At 39.1% G+C, this 17,110-nt stretch overlaps 1 protein-coding gene across 1 annotated transcript in view; it reads right to left on the reverse strand.

The window, feature by feature from the left end:
- Nucleotides 1-11,655, reverse strand: part of CLTC (clathrin heavy chain) — a 68,846-nt gene extending 57,191 nt beyond the window's left edge. The window contains exon 1 of the mRNA XM_090292705.1: nt 11,371-11,655. Within this exon, the coding sequence (XP_090148831.1) occupies nt 11,371-11,412 (42 nt within the window). The 5' untranslated portion in view covers nt 11,413-11,655. The remainder of the gene's footprint in view (nt 1-11,370) is intronic.
- Nucleotides 11,656-17,110: the final 5,455 nt, after the last annotated feature.

Below are 17,110 nucleotides of genomic sequence, written 5' to 3' on the forward strand. Positions count from 1 at the left end.
ATTCTTTGACTACCTAAAGACAAGACTCTCCATTAACACAAAGTCTCTAACTAATCAAACAATCACAATTGTGTTCATGCCTACAAAGATCACATGATTAAAGGAGTAATAAGTTTGCTTTGAGCCTACTAATCTCAACCAGCAATTCTTACATTTGATCTGATAGGAACACTCATGGGGTGTTCATGTATGCTTTTTTATAAGCATACACAGAGTTTGCCTCCAAATGAATGATTAGTAAACTCAGAAGAGAACTCATTTACCAGCTGTATCAGCTGAAAATCAAAATACGTACATTAAACTTGTGTCTATGCCAGCATTACTAAGAACTTATTTCACAATTAGTGCTTGACTTTACACTTTCCAGATGCTTCCTCCTTGCTTCATCTGAAGTGTTAGGATGAAAAGGAAGTATGTATAAGCTACTGTATTTCAGATGGAGCTATTCTGTAAATGCTCTGTGTATAGCCCTATTTCAGTTATTTATGTAAATGAATCTTGTGTCTTGATAAAGACTTAACAGGTGTTACCACCAGAGTTAAGAAGACCTGTTGACACTTAGATGCCACCCAATACAGGTATTTTTAAGTTAAGTGCCTGAAGATTTGGTTACCTTCCTAGCCCAAGAATATCACTCAGCATAATTTCCTTTAAATTTCCAAATATCCTCTACGTTCACTAGTATCAATCACAGTGAAAACATATGCTGACAGCAGTTACTTCATTAAGCCCTTCCAGGGAACTACCAGAATGCTACATAAAAACTGCACTGCTGTCCTCTACAGGAAATAAAGCAAAATGCTGAAAATGCAGCATTCCTCCAGTTCTGCCATCGACAGGATACCAGCCATTGTTTTCTGTGTGCTCCATATTTCAAGCAACAGACAAATACGCTTTTAATCCTTGCTGACCTCACACTTAAACACACACATTTTTTATACTCCTTTTCCACTATAAAAGCCATTTCAGCTGGCACACGGCACCTGAATGCTACCAAAGCTATGTGATTTACAGGTGTGTCTGTGCGTTAAGAGTAGGTGATGCGGGTAGAGGGCAGAATTTAGCCAAACTTTCCTTCCCAAGAACCAGAAATGAGGCTTACTTTAAGGGTTCAAGATCATAATAAATACTTAGTGCTGACTCAACATAAAGATCTTTTAAAGGATGATCTGAATGTCCCTGGCTGATAGCATGGGCTTCCCTGGTATGAATAACTAAAACATCTGGTCAGTTTCCTTACTGTTAAAACTCTCCAAGTCCCAAAGAAACTTCATTCTGTGACACAATTTACCGACTCCACAAAACGTTATTTTAAGTGGGCGCCCAGTGATTCAGCTCAACCTCATCAATAATATTCATGTTATTTGTGTAGCCTGTACTGACAGATCTGCAAGGAAGTTAGACATTACGCTCCGTCACTCATTTTTCTAGTTGGTTGAATCATTTAAAGCATGATCAGAATTGAGGTGCTACAAGTTACAAGACCAGAGCCATTTTATTATACATTTGAGTCACTGGAATGTTTCCTGTGAACCTAAATGTCAGAAATTTCAAGTTCAATTGAGCAAATGAAGTAACAATCAGCACAAACATTTACAGACTATCTCAAAATTACTTTATATTAACAAATTCAGGGAGTTCAAACCATTAAAATCATTACATGACTACAATTTATATTCTATTAATACCTGTTGAGAATTATTTGGTAAGCTAATATAAATTCAGTATTTTATAACCTATTACTTAAATACAACTTTTATGTTAAATTGTCTCCTTTGTTTACTTTGTGTTAAACTATGTTTGTCATTACTACTGAGGTAACGACACCTATAGGGGAAAAAATAGGTTTTAGACTCAGAGGAATTTGAGGGCTCAATTTATAGCTCATCCTCTGAAAAAGAAAAAAAAAAGTTTTCCACCATCTCGAAGCCCTGTCCTGTTTAACTGTGTGACTTTCAGTGTTAAAAACTAAGTAAGACTGGCTTGATTTTTCTGATCAGGGAGAGGGTATGCCCTGGACACTTGCAGAGTTTCTTTTTAATACATGGTACTAAAACTTCTCAGGTCTGTCTCAAACACGAAACCCAATTTTCCTTTTTCATATCAGGAAAGTTTTCTTCCACTCTCTCAAAGGAGCCTCCACTCCAATTATTTTGGTTTTCTATTTAATTCTGTGATTTCCCTATAAATTTAAAATCTTCAAAAAAAAAAAAAAAATCAAGCTAATCTCTCCCACTGCAGAGTTCCACAAGGGCAATTCTGCTTCTAATTCCCTTCAGCACCAGCTGTTTCCGTCCATGCTCTGTTCTTTCAACCCTTTATCTCCATGGGTCTGTGTGTACTTCATCAAGTGTTTTTTGCACGCCACAAATGATGCCAACAGTTTCTAACGTCTTCTTCCAGTTCTAGTAGGAAAACAGACCTTTAAAGTATTTTCTCCAGTCTCTTCCTAGTTCTGTAGTACTTTTCCCAATAATCACACGTTTAGACAATTACTGAGCAGCTACTGTATGGCACACACTACAGTTAATAGAGAGAGTTCTACAGCAAATGTGGTCTCTTGTATTCATTGCATTAACAGGCATGCAGCAGTTACAACAGGGCCATGAGGTTACAGGGATGCATGCCTAGTCCAGATATATGTGGAAGTCTGTGTGGTATCTCCAAAGAAATCAAATGCAATCTAGAGCAGGACACACAATTTAAGGAAAGGCGGGGCTGGTTACAAAGCCTGAGAAAGAACAAACAGAAACTAAAAATACCGTATATGCCCAAATAGGGTATTTGTTTCCCAAGTAGTCTATTCTCCAGACAGCCACAAAAACCTTTGGACACGTGTTGGAGAATGCAAAAATAACTGAAACTCATAAATGATGCAGCTGCTACGAAAAACAGTGGGGCAGTCCCCCCAAAAGTTAAAACATATAATTACCCAGAAATTTTACTCCTAGGTATATATCCAAAAGAACTGAAAAACAGGTACTCAAACAAAAACTTGTATGTTCATATTCATTGCAGCACTATTCACAGTAGCCAATAGGTGGAAAGAACCCAAATATTCATCAGCTGGTGGAAGAACAAATAAAATGTGGTACATCCATTCAATGAAGTATTATTACTCAGCCATAAAGGAATGAGGTACTGATACACAGTACAACATGGTTGAACCTCAAACATTATGCTTAGTGAAAAAAGTTAGACACACATATTGTATTTCATTTATAGGAACAGGTAAACCCACAGACAGAAAGCAGATTAGTAGTTGCCAGGAGACAGGAGGAATGAGGAAGGAAAGACTGCTAGAATATGAGGTTTCTTTCTGGGAAGATGAAAAAGTTTTGAAACCAGATACAAGTGATGGTTGTACAACAGTGTGAACGTACTAAACACCCCTAATTTGTTCACTTTAAAATTATTAATTTTAAGTTATGTGAATTGTACCTCAATTTAAAAAGGCTTTTAGTCCCCTTAAAGTATAAACTCCTAGGAATTATATATGTTTAATATATAATTCAAGTAGTCATTTTAGTTTATATAGATTATTTAAAATTATAAAATAATTAACTTGGAAATGTCTTTCTACTCTTCACATTTCGGAAACCATTTTATTTAAACTCTTCACAGGTTTGGTTTTGTTTTGTTTTTTTACATCAGTATCTTCATTAGCACTGGAAAGCCATCTCCATTCCATCAAAGTTTTTCTTTTTAATCTATTATGGTGTAACCATGGGAATTTTATAACATCCCTCGAATTTCCATTTGCAAATTATGAAAAGTTTTCACTTGTGTGGATTATGATCTCTAGAAACATACCCATAATGGGACTGTTTTTTGAGGAATATTAAAAATACTTGCATATAATATACAACTGTGAGGCCATACTGAGAGGAATCACTAGATGTGTTAAATTTACGTGTTGCCAATCCAGATGATTTCAAATGAGATCTATCCAAAGTCATCTCTTTGCCAAGGGGAGTGTATATGAATAGTCTTTGGCTTTACTCTGTCCATCCTGGTGGGGGTTTTATTATTATTGATTTTTAGAGAGAGAGGAAAGGGGAAGAGAGAAACAGTGATTTGTTGTTCCACTCACTTACGCATTCATTGGATGATTCTTACATGTGCCCTGATGGAAGATCAAACTCGCAACATAGGCGTATTGGGACCGTGCTCTAACCAACTGAGCTACCCTGCCAGGAACACCTGGTGGTTTTTAAGCCCTTTCTTAAATGAGCAGCTGGTCAGAAATAGATGAAAGCAACTCTCCACCCAATTCCCATTTTTTATCTACTACGATTCCCAGTTTCAACTGATGGGAGTCATCAAAAACTGCAATGCCCAGGACCTCCAGTGTGCATCATTACCAGAGTTTTTCCCTTCCCTCCTCCAGAAATTGACTAGATACAGAAAATCAGAAGGAAAGCCTGGTATAACTTCGAGATCTAAACTTCCATAATTAGGTAGATGGTGGTTTTTCCCTTTAGCATGGCACATATTTCAATTCAGCTGGATAAAGGGAGACACCCCTCCAGCACAGAAAGAATTACTTTAATAAATGAGGCAGTTGAGATAAAAAGACAGAGCTTGGATTAAATATGAGACATTTTCCACAACAGCACACTGCATAATTTAAATATTTTTACGTGATGAAATGATTTTTATGGACTTATTTCCTATTATTTCAGCTATAAGCTTTAAAATCTGATTTACTTAATTAGAACTTAAAAGAAATGTCCTTATTTACCCAATGATTCAGAACAGGAAGAACTAATGTTACAATACTTGGATGTTCTGCTTCCCAAGCACAACCCTGCGTTGTGTAATCACTTCCCCTCAATGGTTATGCTGGTCAGACTGAGCCAGCATGTTCTGCGCCCACTTTCCTCCTCCCCAAGCACAATCATCTTCCTACAGCTCTAGTCAACGTTCACGTTAGTGTAAATACAAAAGAATGCATATACAGTAAGTCAGAAAGCAGAAGTTTCCTGCTTTCCCAAGTGGCTGGAACACATTCATTCCCTTGTTATCAAGGAAACGCCTACAGAGAATTTGAAGTTCAGCCTATGAATGGGATAGAGATAATCCTGGTTACAAGTAAATCTGATCCCAATCATTCTGCACAATTTTCTACTGGAAACTTGGATAAAGTCCTTTAAAAACATCACCTAAATAACTGCTCAGCGCATTAAAAAAAAAATTCAAATGTTGGCTCACTGACACCTACTTTTCAAATATGAAAACTGTTGCCTAAAAACAAACTACTAGTACAATGTGTACATCAAAGAACACCAAAGTATAGCTAAAAACTGCGCAGTATTTTGCAGTTCAAATTACACAGACCATTCACCCAATGAGGCCACGTGCCGCACTGAAAGAGCAAGTATTAGTCTGACAACCCACTCAAGCTGTGTGACTGCAACGAACTTGTTTCCTCGCCTGCAAAATAAGTTTACCTCGACCTACCTGAAGGAACTATTTTGCTATTAAAATGAGATCATAAACATAAAATATTTAGGAGTATTCTTGGCACACAGCAGGCGTTTAAACAGCAATTTATTTTAAGGTATTTATTTTGATCTTGCAGATTTCAGGGCAATTAAGATTTAATGGATATTATTCCCTCTAAACCAGGACAAAATACCATAAATTATGTCTTTCATAATACAAAAGACAGAAAATGCCAGTCTGACAGATGGGTTCTGCATAATACAGTCAGATCCAAACCTCCTGCCATCATATGGAGTTAAGAGCATTAGCCACAGGCACTTGGCCAAGGGGGGGCGGGGGGGTGGTGTTGGTGGCTCAGTTTACCTAGAACTGTAATCTTTGCTATGATTTACAAATTGGTTTATTAAGTAGTTTTATCGTGCCATGTATGTAAACAAATTAAGAGAAATAGTCTCCTTTTAATATACAGGACTAAAATATCTATCAGCAACGAACTCATTTCCCATCTAAATGAGAACATTCATGTCAGCACTTCCATCTTATAGAAGGACACACGCAACAACACAAACAAAAGCCTGACTGGCATCCCATGTGGGTATTTTATCAGGTATAGTTACGTGTTTCAAATACTTCTGACCAAAAAACACTAATTAAAATGCACCAGTGGTACATGAGTGCTCATAGTATGTATGTAACACAAGATTTTAAAAACTCTTTCTTTGGGGCACAGTTTCAGAGCAGGATCAGCTCTGTATCATTAACATTTGTATTAAATTCTGAACACTATCAAACATTCAATAACTATATGTGGACAGCCTTTGTCAACTAATCAATGTGAGCACAAATGTAAGATGTAGTCAGCCTTGTTCACCACTGTCTCCAGGCTAATACAGCTGTTTATATATGATAAATACTCAAATCTTAGATGAATACCAAATATGTATGAACCATAAAAATCTAGATATGCAAATTACACACTGTGTCATTAGTTCTGAGATACCTGAATGAAATGTACTGGACACAAAATATATACCTAACAATTATGCCCTGAAAGTGCTGCACCAACACACTTCTCACAAATATGATCTCAGACCCCCACAGTAACTCTGTGAGGCAGTTACACCTATTTTACACAGAACAAGAGGTTAGCCTTAACCTGCATTCTCCAATTCTGTAACCACATTTCACAAGCCATATGTGGTACTGGGCACTTGAAATGTGGCTACTGTGACTGAATTTATTTTAAAATTTAAATTAATTAAAATTAAAGTTACTGATGATCTGTTATTTATGGAAAATTTAAGCATGCTTGGAATAACCTAAGTACGCAAATGTGCTTTCCCAACTATAAATTTTATAAAAGCTAAATACAGGCAAAATATTTCCAATGACAATAGGGTCTGAATTGAGATGAGCTCTAAGTGTAAAACACACTTCAGATTTTTAAAATTCAGTACCCTCCCAAAAAAGGGATGTAAAATATCTCATTTGAAAACTTTATACTAACTACAGGTCAAAATTGTAACATTTTTGGTATACTGAATTACATAAACATATTAAAATTAATTTTACCTGTTTATTGCTTTTCATATAGCCATTGAAAAATTTTTAATTACATATATGGCTCCTATTATTTTCCTATTGGACAGCACTGGGCTTGACAACCCCAAGCCCCTATTCTGTCTACTATGCCTCATCATTTAACACATGTTAAACCATTAGAGAAATCACTTCTTGGAACAAAATCCAAATCAAAAAAGCATACTAGAATACTGTGTAACTTCTCTTAAGGCCAACCATTCTTCTTTTTGGAAATAGTTTGTATCAGAAAACCTAGTTTCAAATTCCATTCTGACACTTTAAGTCTCACTTTCTTCCGCTGTTTTTAGGAAGGATGTCAGGAACCCTGGCTGGGTGGCTCAGTTGGCTGGAACGTCATCATGACATGCCAACGTTGACGGTTTGATCTATGGTCAGGGCACATACAGGAATCAACCAATGGATGAATGAATAGGTGGAGCAACAAATCTATGTTTCTTTCTCTAAAATCAGTTTAAAAAAAAAAATTTAAAGAAAAAGATGTTGGGGGATTAAATGATGACCTGAAAAGTACCCAGCCACATTCTTAAGATACAACAGGCTCTCTCTCACAAGAAGTCTGCTGCTCCCTCCACTCATCAGTCCTTGTTCATCGTCACCACTTCCCCAAGAGACAGTACTCAACCAACACTTTCAAGCAATTTGAATTTAGCTAACATAACAAAATTTTCTGAACAAATAAATATGGGTGACCAGATAAATCTTCACTCTCACAAAGCACATCAGTAGGGCCTATTTGTCATAGTTAATATACTCATGTGGCTATTTACATTTAAATTTAAAAGAACTAAAAGTAAAAACTTAGTTCCTCAGTCACACTAACCACATTTCAAGTGCTCAACATTCCTATGTAGCTAGTACAAATTTTCATCATGGAAGAAAGTTTATCGGACAGTAACTCAAAAAGCAAAAACCACATAGATAACAGTGACGAAAAAAAAAATCTTACGAAATATAATTAAGGTAACATAGGCTGAGATTCCTGAAATCATGTATCTTACTGCATACTGAAAGGAAAATGACTGAGGTTACACACACACACACACACACAGTTCCATGTCTTAAATTATTTCCTAGAGAGTGAAAGCAGGATCACTACAATTAGCCACATCCCTTTAAGCTGAGTAAAATTGAGCATTAGGAAAATTCTGAAAAACATGATACATCTTAAACCTGGAAGCTAGTCCCCTGGACAGACTACAGCATAATTCCAGGCAGTTTCCTCTTTCGGGCAACACAGTTAAATATACCGATCGCATATCCCAGCAATAATTAGCAAACCAAAACCATAGCAGGGACCCCTACCACTCAACTCATGACACATTCCAGGCCTGTGTTCATGGATTAAAGGGAAAAGACCAGTATGGGGAGATTTTTTTATTGCAGACCCAAGGAATCTGGGACACAGTGGAATGTATCAATTGGCATAAAGATACAATACTTAATGTGCCAAGAATTGAGAATTATAGGCAACGTAAGTATAGCCTAAGATTTTTTTCCCTCAGAATCTGCAACTCTTAATGTCTTGCTCAAGTAGGCACTCATCTACTAACTGCTAGCTATCAGCCTAAACATCCTAAGAGAGAAAATAAATGAAAAGCCTGCATAAGTTAAAACTATTATCATTCATTTGCTGTACAGTTCCAAGCCCCAATCACAGATCCTTCAGCTAGCCAAAGTAGCTACAAGTTATAAAAATAAATTCATACAGAGTTCACTTTTTGAAGCTTTCTCAAGCTAACTCTACATTCAAGTTCCTCAATTCTTGTTCCTAATTTTTATCCTAAGTATTTCAGGGTGTTTTCTGCTACTTAACTGTCAGGGACTCAGAGGCCCAAGACCTAAAAATGACAATTAAAATAATCCTTAATTTTTAAAAAGGGAAGGGATAAAAATAAGGAGATATATATCCTGGAAAAGGTTGGTAACTGGGGCTTTACACAATTAATAATTATCATCAACTGGAGCAGCAATTTTCAACCTTTTTCATCACATGGGACACATAAACTAATAACTAAAATTCCGCAGCACACCAAAACATATCATTTTTGCTGATCTGATAGAAAAAAAAAAAAGTATAATTTTGATTTATTCACACTGGACTGGTATTGTTGTGTTGGCTATAGTCATTTTTTTTCTATGACAACCTAAAGAAAGATGTCAGTGCCCCTGACAATAGTCAGGTATTTATGGCATGTTTTAAAAATTCTTGTTGCACACCAGGTGAAAATCGCTGAGCTGGAGCACACAGTCACAACACAACAGCAAGCTTAGGTTTAGGTATGGCATGTTACTCCAAAAAAATGGATGACTGAATTCTTCAAGTGTAATCGAAAAGCGGCTTTACACGCAAATCCTCAAATTATTTGAGAAGATGGCTTCATTCAAGTATTTGCAGAAATTCTGAATCCCTCAGAAGTCGGACCCACATTAAGTCTGTCTTCAATTAGGGACAAGGTTGGATTCCCCTCTTTGGGATTATTTAGCAATTCTGAGTTCCTCTTTAATAAAAATGAAAAGCTACTGCCCAAACCGCTAGTCAAGAAATGGGACTTACTAGTGTGCTATATGTCTGCCTTATGAACAGCCACTGTACCTGCTTCCCTTGTGTACTTTACAAACACCTGTCTGCAGAAAGATTACGCATCAGACGCACTGTAGGGAAAGGAGCTTGTGTTTTCCTCCACACCCAGGACCACTGTTTTCCTACCCTCCACATCCGTTTATACCTCACTTTTAACAGAAATAGCCATAGTAAATAAAACTTAGATTGAGCACAAATAACTTGTGTCTATTGTGTCACATAAGTTTTTTAACCTATTTTAAGTGTTCCATTACTTCAGATGAATGATCTGAAAACCATAGATGGATGACTAAAGAAACTCATTTTAAGTAAGGATTATTCATTACATTTCAAGACTTAAAAGAATTTCCTGATGATGTAAGCAAAGGTGATAATACCTGTAAAAATATAAAATTATGTTAACGAAAGTCGGAATATTAAACCTTTTTATTAATGGGAATCCTTTATGCATGTAATCCCAATGGGAGAAAGTGAATAACATTAGCCTTCAGTGGTAAAATGTCCAAAAGGTCACTAATATTAAGTGTCATGTGAAACCACAGCATCTTTTTATCATGAAATTAGCCTTTCAGAAGATTGAGGCAGGCCTTTTTAAGGGGTATTTGGGAAGAAATAAAATTACTATGAATAAGTTATTTCAGTCAAAGTGAAACGAAGACTGGTGAACAAGAAAAATCAGAAGCTCAGGAAAGACTCACTCAGTGAAGCCCTCCAATCACCACCTGCCTGGGCCCCCCATGGGCGTGCTGCCAGATAAGGCAGTGTGTTGCCGACAGGATAATGCACCATGGGGAAGAATTCTAGAACCTACTAAAAGGAAACCAATTACAGACCAAATAACCTTGCAGCGTATCTCAGAGCAGGTGTGCTCTATCCCCAGGGCTCGGTTCAATTCCGGAGGGAGGTACTCAAGCCCACAACTAACTGCTCAACTCCAGCAGGCCCCAAAATAAACCTCGAGTAACTCTTTCCTACCTTCTAGAGCCAAAGAAGGGGTAAGACCCACACCACCCCAAAGAAATCAAGAAAGGGGGGGAAAGCGAGCTCTCCTGGGGACCTTGACCCCACGCACCCTGAGACTGACACCGCCCTGAGAAACGCGCTCCCCGCTTCTAGCCTCACGCGGTTCCCTCAGTGACCTGTTCCTACTGCCTCGGGGAAGGGAAGAGGCAAGCCACGGCCGTTCCCCGCACCCCCACCAGGGAAAGGTGTCTTTCTCAGTTGAGAGCCGCGAAGGGACGGAAAAAAAAAAGGTTGCTCCTCCCCAATCCACCCGCCCCACAACTCCTGGATGCAGACACGAGTGGCGACAGGGAAGAGAAGAGCAATGGGAGGTGACAGCCCTACAATGGCCTGGGCAGGAGATCCTTGCTCCGAAAGAAACGCGGGAGAATTACCCCCCAACCCTGACCTACCAAAATGAATGAATAAAACTGGGCGCGGAGGGGGGGCGGTGGAGTTAGTGTGCGCAGTTCTTGCCACCCGGTAAGAAAAGACAGAAAGGCCCTCTAACACTGGACTGGCCTCGCTGCCCTTCGCACCCCGACTCTCGTCCTTTCCATCCAAACCCCACACGATTTAACCCTTTAAGCCTTCCACGACAGCGCCGCCATCCTCCATCTACCCCAGACACCAACACCCCCCCACCGCCGAGCCTGCTCTCTGCTTGGGCCCAGACTACAGCTTTTTCCTTCTTACCGCCCTCCCCACCGCCCTCGCTCGCCCTGGCCGAGCCGCACCTGGAGATGCTCCTGAAAACGAATTGGCAGAATCTGGGCCATGACGCTGTCGGGGGTATGGTCTCCTCCTGTCACTGGGGCTGCGGGGCAGTGGCTGCCCGGGCTCTCCAAGGGAGAGGAGGAGAAAGGGAAGGGGATAGGCTGGGCTGAGCAGGATACTCTCCGGGGACGCAGGAAACTGGCAGACAGACGAAAGAGCTCAGGTCGGGGGCGGAGGCTCCAGGGTCCGGGAGAGCCGCAATGGCGGAACCGGGCGCAGCGCAGACTCCGGAAACGGCTGAGCCCTGCGGAGGGATTCCGGCGACAGAACTCCGCCCAAGTCGCCTCACCCCCTCCGTCTTATGTAGCCCTCCACGGAGCGCCGCGGTGCAACGGGCGCAGGAATTCGGGACGCAGTGCGTTCACGGCTTCGCTAATTGCTGCGACTAGAGGGTAACCAGAGGAAGCGAAGGGACTACTTTTTTGGACTCATCACTTTCTCCAGTCTCCTGCTTTTCCCTCCCCCCACTTTTTTTTGCATTTTGCCACATCATGCGACTAGGAGTAGTATACGTCACTTCCGTGGGCGCTTTAGGTCCCACCCACGTACTTCCGGGCGCACGTGATGCTGGTCAGGAAGGTCGACAGAATGCTGCTGGAATGCAGAACGAGTTCTAGGGAAATGTGGGATCTCCTGGGAATGGGGTGTCTGTTGGGATGCCTTGAGGAATGGCGGTGCTGCTCCTTCCCTGGGGGCCCTGGCTATTTAAGCGGAGGCCCTTAGAAAAAGGACGTGACCGTGGCCAGATGGGCCCAGCTCCCGGCCTCTGTGACTCAGGGAAACGGCCTCCCTGCAGAGCGTTCCCCTGGCAGCTGGCTGGAGCACTCCTCCCCCGCCTAGTTTCTTAGAGTGGGTGTTTGCTTACATCCCAGGGAGGGGGGAATGAATTGGGGTTTAAAATCCTCCCTGCCCTTATGAACGCCCTTCTGACGCTTGGAAAGCTGACGCTTGGGTTCTAATTAGAACTAGCAGTCTCTTCGGGTGTTAAAGAACTGGCTCGCAGGACTGAAGGCCATTTCTAAGATACCTCAAGCTGGCCTTGTGATAGCTTTTTTTAACGTTTCTTGCAGACATTTTGTCAGATACGTGTGTCGGTCTAGCTTAATAAAAAATCTGATACTAAAGGATTTGTGTATCATAAATACCTAAAGAATTGGACCAAAATTGTAACAGGATTGGGGGATGCATATCAAGGAATTAATGAGTCAAAGATTTAGATAATTAGGTTAAGGGTAGTTTGTAAAACCTTAAAATTCCTCCGTGTGACTAATGTACACTCGGAGAAAGGGTTTAACTTGGCGGGACCACCTTCACATTGCTTGTGAATTAGCAGTTTGAACGTGTAAGCCTTTAAAAGCTGGAGTGTCTGTCTGTCGTGCCTTTAACAGCATTAATGTATCAATGGTAATCATTATTAACAACCTTCCCAGTACTATTGCTGAATTAAAAGGTAATGTTTCATAATAGCGCAAATACAATAAAAGACAATTTAGTTCTGTGCCTTTCACCTATATGAGATGGGATTATTTTTCCAAAAATAAAAAGGTCTTGAGGAAAAACTCAAGTATACGATTATTTTTAGTGCCCTTTCCAGTTAAACATAAAACCCTGTTAGATATACAGCAATTTTGTTTGTTAAGCAGTTTTTCCTGGAGAAGTTTGCTTAATCATTTAAATTGCTTTTAATGTTTTCCCCAAAACATACCTCACTCACATACTGAGGATGAGAGAATCTTTGGCAGGTAAGAAAGCAGTGAGAGAATGTTCTGCAAAGAAAAGCTGAACCACCGTGTCATAAGAGTGAATGTTTATGTTTGGCAAAATTTCCTATTTTGTTAAGCTAAAAACTTGAAGATATTCTGTATTCTGCAACATGTGAAATGACCTTCCTAATACCAAGATTAACAGTAGCTGCTTTTAATCCTTTCTGGAAATATCCAAAATTTAAATTAAAAATCTTAAGAAGTTACTGGTTTTATTACAGTAAAAGCCCTAGCTTAATTAAATTTCCAGTCTCAGAATCTGGGGTATGTTAAATCATAAGTGAGCCACGGAAATTTTCTTTATTAACTGTCACGTTTCAGACAGATCTGTAATTTTAAGTACATTTAGAAGCCCCAAAGCAATTGATTTTAGCTTGGATAGTTGCTGTGGAATATCTAACAAAGTGTGCTGAGGTTGTGTTAAAATAACTTGCTGTGTCATCACACACAAATCTAATGAATACATTGTTTTCAGAAATAATTCGGAGAGAAGAAAATAGATCACATTTTGAAGTGTATCCTTTAAATCAATAAACCTCAAATTTTTAAGATTAAAAAGAAAATTGGTCCAGATGATAAAAATTAAAACCAAAACTGTGGCTTTCAAAGAGCAATCATTTTGGCTGAAGTGATAAAAGAGGTTTCTATAGTAGTATGCTGTTCTTGCTTATGGTGTAGAGGTGGGGGAGAGAGGGAAAAAAAGTCAATCCTTGGTTTAGAAGCCCCAAAGGCTGAGTCACTGTTGTTACCTGAGCATTAACTGAATGACTTTGTTTTAAGGTACTACCTTAAGTTAGAGAAGAAGATAACCTAATAAATCAGGAAACAAATGCTGGGTCAGCCCCCTATCCCCCATAGAGAGTCTTTTTATAAGACTACCCTGGCCAGGTAGCTCAGAGTGTTGTGGGATACACCGAGGTTGTATATTTGATCTCTGGTCCGTGCACATACAAGAAGCAACCAATGAATGTATGAAGTGGAACAACAAATCAATGTTTCTCTCCCTACAGCTCCCCTCCAAATAAATTTTTAAAAACTACTACTAGAAATGTATCATCATCCTGGCTTTTGGTTTCAGAACACATTTTAGTACGGTAGCCGTGTTTATTAAATAAATGCTCAAGTTCTTTTAATTTGAAGCTAATTTTTAGTTGAATGTTCAATAGTAGGGTAATTAGCAAAAACTGCATTGGTTGTATGCTATTTTAGGAGTGCCAGATTCTCAAAACCTATACAAGAAAACTTTTATCGTGCTCCTATTTTGTATTTTATGCCAGTAACTATGCTATATATATACCTTAAGAAAGAACAACTTTTCGTTGTAGAAGATTCCTCTGTAGTTGTTCATCTTCAAGCAACCCCAGAACTGAGGTCCCTACCTTTACCTTGATCTTCTAAAAACCAACGTGAGCTAGTTCATTGCAAAAGCCATGAAGTAAAGGCAGTTCTCAAACACTGAGATTAATATTAAAGCTGACTGTAAACCTAACCCACTGTACCTTCCAAATATTTAAAATTCAGATTTTAATGAAACCAAACAGGATATAATTTAGCATTACCCAAGCAGGAGAAGTGGTTTTGACATTTAAACAGCAGCTTAGTGCCGCTGATAAGAATCCCAGCAGAATTAGATCAAGAACAGCACACATCAAATGCCAAGTGGCTCAGGTGTTAGTCAACATACAGTGCCCACTTTATTTTGAGCCTGCACAAGGCAATGCTTCTAGGTAAAGCTCACCCAAAAAGAAACACAATCTTAACTCTTAAGTGAAATAAGCCAGTCAGAGAAAGACAAATTCCATATGATTTAACTCATCTGTGAAATCTACTGAACAAACTAAACTAACATGCAAAATAGAGGCAGACTCATGGATAGAGAGCAGGCCCACAGCTCTGCGGTGGGGGTGGGGGGAAGGTAGGGGGCAGGCAGAGAGATGGAGGGATCAAGCAAAAGAGAAAGAACTCATGGACACGGACAACGGTGTGGTGACTAAGGGGGAGAGGGGTGGGTGGGGGTAGAAAAGGGGATGAGGGGGATAAATAGTAATGGAAAAAATAGAATAAAAAATAAATATAAAAGAAACACAAGGCAAGAAAAAAATTTCATAGTCTTTTTTTTTTTTTAGGATGATATGCACCTAAACTTAAATCATTCACTCGGGCTTGTCATATACTTTATTTATACAGACAAGTTTTATAATGTATCATGGATGGCAATAAGATCTAGTGAATCTTTACTCTGTCAGGATTGAGCATGTTCCAAGTGAACAGCCCTGTGGGAACACAATCTGGAGTCTAGTCATATTATATAGTCCCCTCCCTCCCATGTTTTCTAAAGGTTAAATCAGATCCCAGCAGAGGAATGAAGTGGCTCATAACATTACCTTAAAAAGTCATCTCAGGAAAGTTGGTTCAAATATAGTGATACAGAAGGCATTGTGGACAGAAAAAATCCAGAAGAGTTATAGCCATTCTGATCAATAGGGAGTCAGATGCCACAGCACAACATCCCTTTCATATAAAAAAAAAAGTCAAAAGAACCTTGAGAGGTTCTATAGACTGAAGGGGCAATGAGAGGTTCAGAGTATGGGAATGATTGTTATGGCCTAAGTTATTTTCTCCTTTCTAAATATGTAGAAGCCTCTTTTTGCTTCCTAGAGTTATTACTGTCTCCAAAGTAAGGCATTAACCCACAAACATGTTCTCTCAGTAGTCTTAAAATTCTGTCACATTTCAGAGACAGTTGTACCAGTGGCAGTGCACACATGCAGACTTGTTACAGTAGTAAACTTCCTCAGAACAGAATGGTTAGGGAATAAAATTCGGTAGAGTTTTGGTTAACTCAATAATAACAGTTTCAAGAAGCATAATCAAATTTACTTGGTCAACAAACACTCATATGTACCATTAGTGTGAGCCTACCTCATATTTATTGATTTAAATTTTATTTTTCTTTCTTGAGCCAATCCTGTTAGCACCAAAAGCCAAGAAAAGGTCTCTTCAGGTTAGATATACCAGCCACTCAAATAAAAAGCCTTCCATGGGGTGAAAATAAAAACCTGATAAAGACAGCCCTTTGCCATCTCTCCATTTTCTAGACTATCCAACTAACCATCAGATCTAGAGATAAGATCACACTCCACATTATTGAGGAGGGCTTAAAATGTTCATTTCTTGAAAGGGAACTAAGTGGAGCAGCAGATGGGCTCACACTGGCCGTCTCTAAGTGCTGCACACTGTAAAAGGAAAACCCCGGGCCAAGCTGACTTCCAAATGTTTCAATTTGCAAGAACGAGTGGCACTCAAATCATTCTTTATTTGACTCACGTAGTGTTAATCCAAGTTACAGACTAGAAACTGCGAAACCCTTCCAAAAAGCCCTTCTCGAAGGGACATACATCTTTCCACTGTTCAACTCCTTTCCCCAACCACACAGATTGTCTCCTTTTTTCATTGTAGTTCCGTCCTTTTTCTTAAAACCTCAGTTTGAAATCTATTTACCTTATTTCTTAACCTATTATAACATTTACTGACAGTACCACCTATTTACTTTGAACCTAGGCTAACTTATGTTGTTAATAATTACACCTGGAGTTAGCACAACAATCAGTTATAAATACCAGAATATACAAAAAACACCAAACTGGGTGCAAAGTTATATTTTGGGCTAACCCACTGCATTTCCTATGTTTTGGCCAAGGACCAAGTAAAATCAGGTTAAGAAACTTATGGAGATTTTATCTGAACAAGTAATGTGATTCTTTTCTTTGAAAATTTTTCAATAGCTTCACAAGTGAGTTTTGTATTGTTCATATTTTAAGGTTAAAGGAACAGCTGACAAGCAATACAGATTACTTTGAAAATCTAAACTTTAGGAGAATAAAGAATAAAATTTTAATTTACTGATTTACATTATGCTCAATCTCATCAGCTCTGC

The sequence above is a fragment of the Furipterus horrens genome, unplaced genomic scaffold, assembly GCF_987537825.1.
Source record: "Furipterus horrens unplaced genomic scaffold, mFurHor1.1.pri manual_scaffold_11, whole genome shotgun sequence".
In the NCBI taxonomy this organism is placed as follows: Eukaryota; Metazoa; Chordata; class Mammalia; order Chiroptera; family Furipteridae; genus Furipterus; species Furipterus horrens.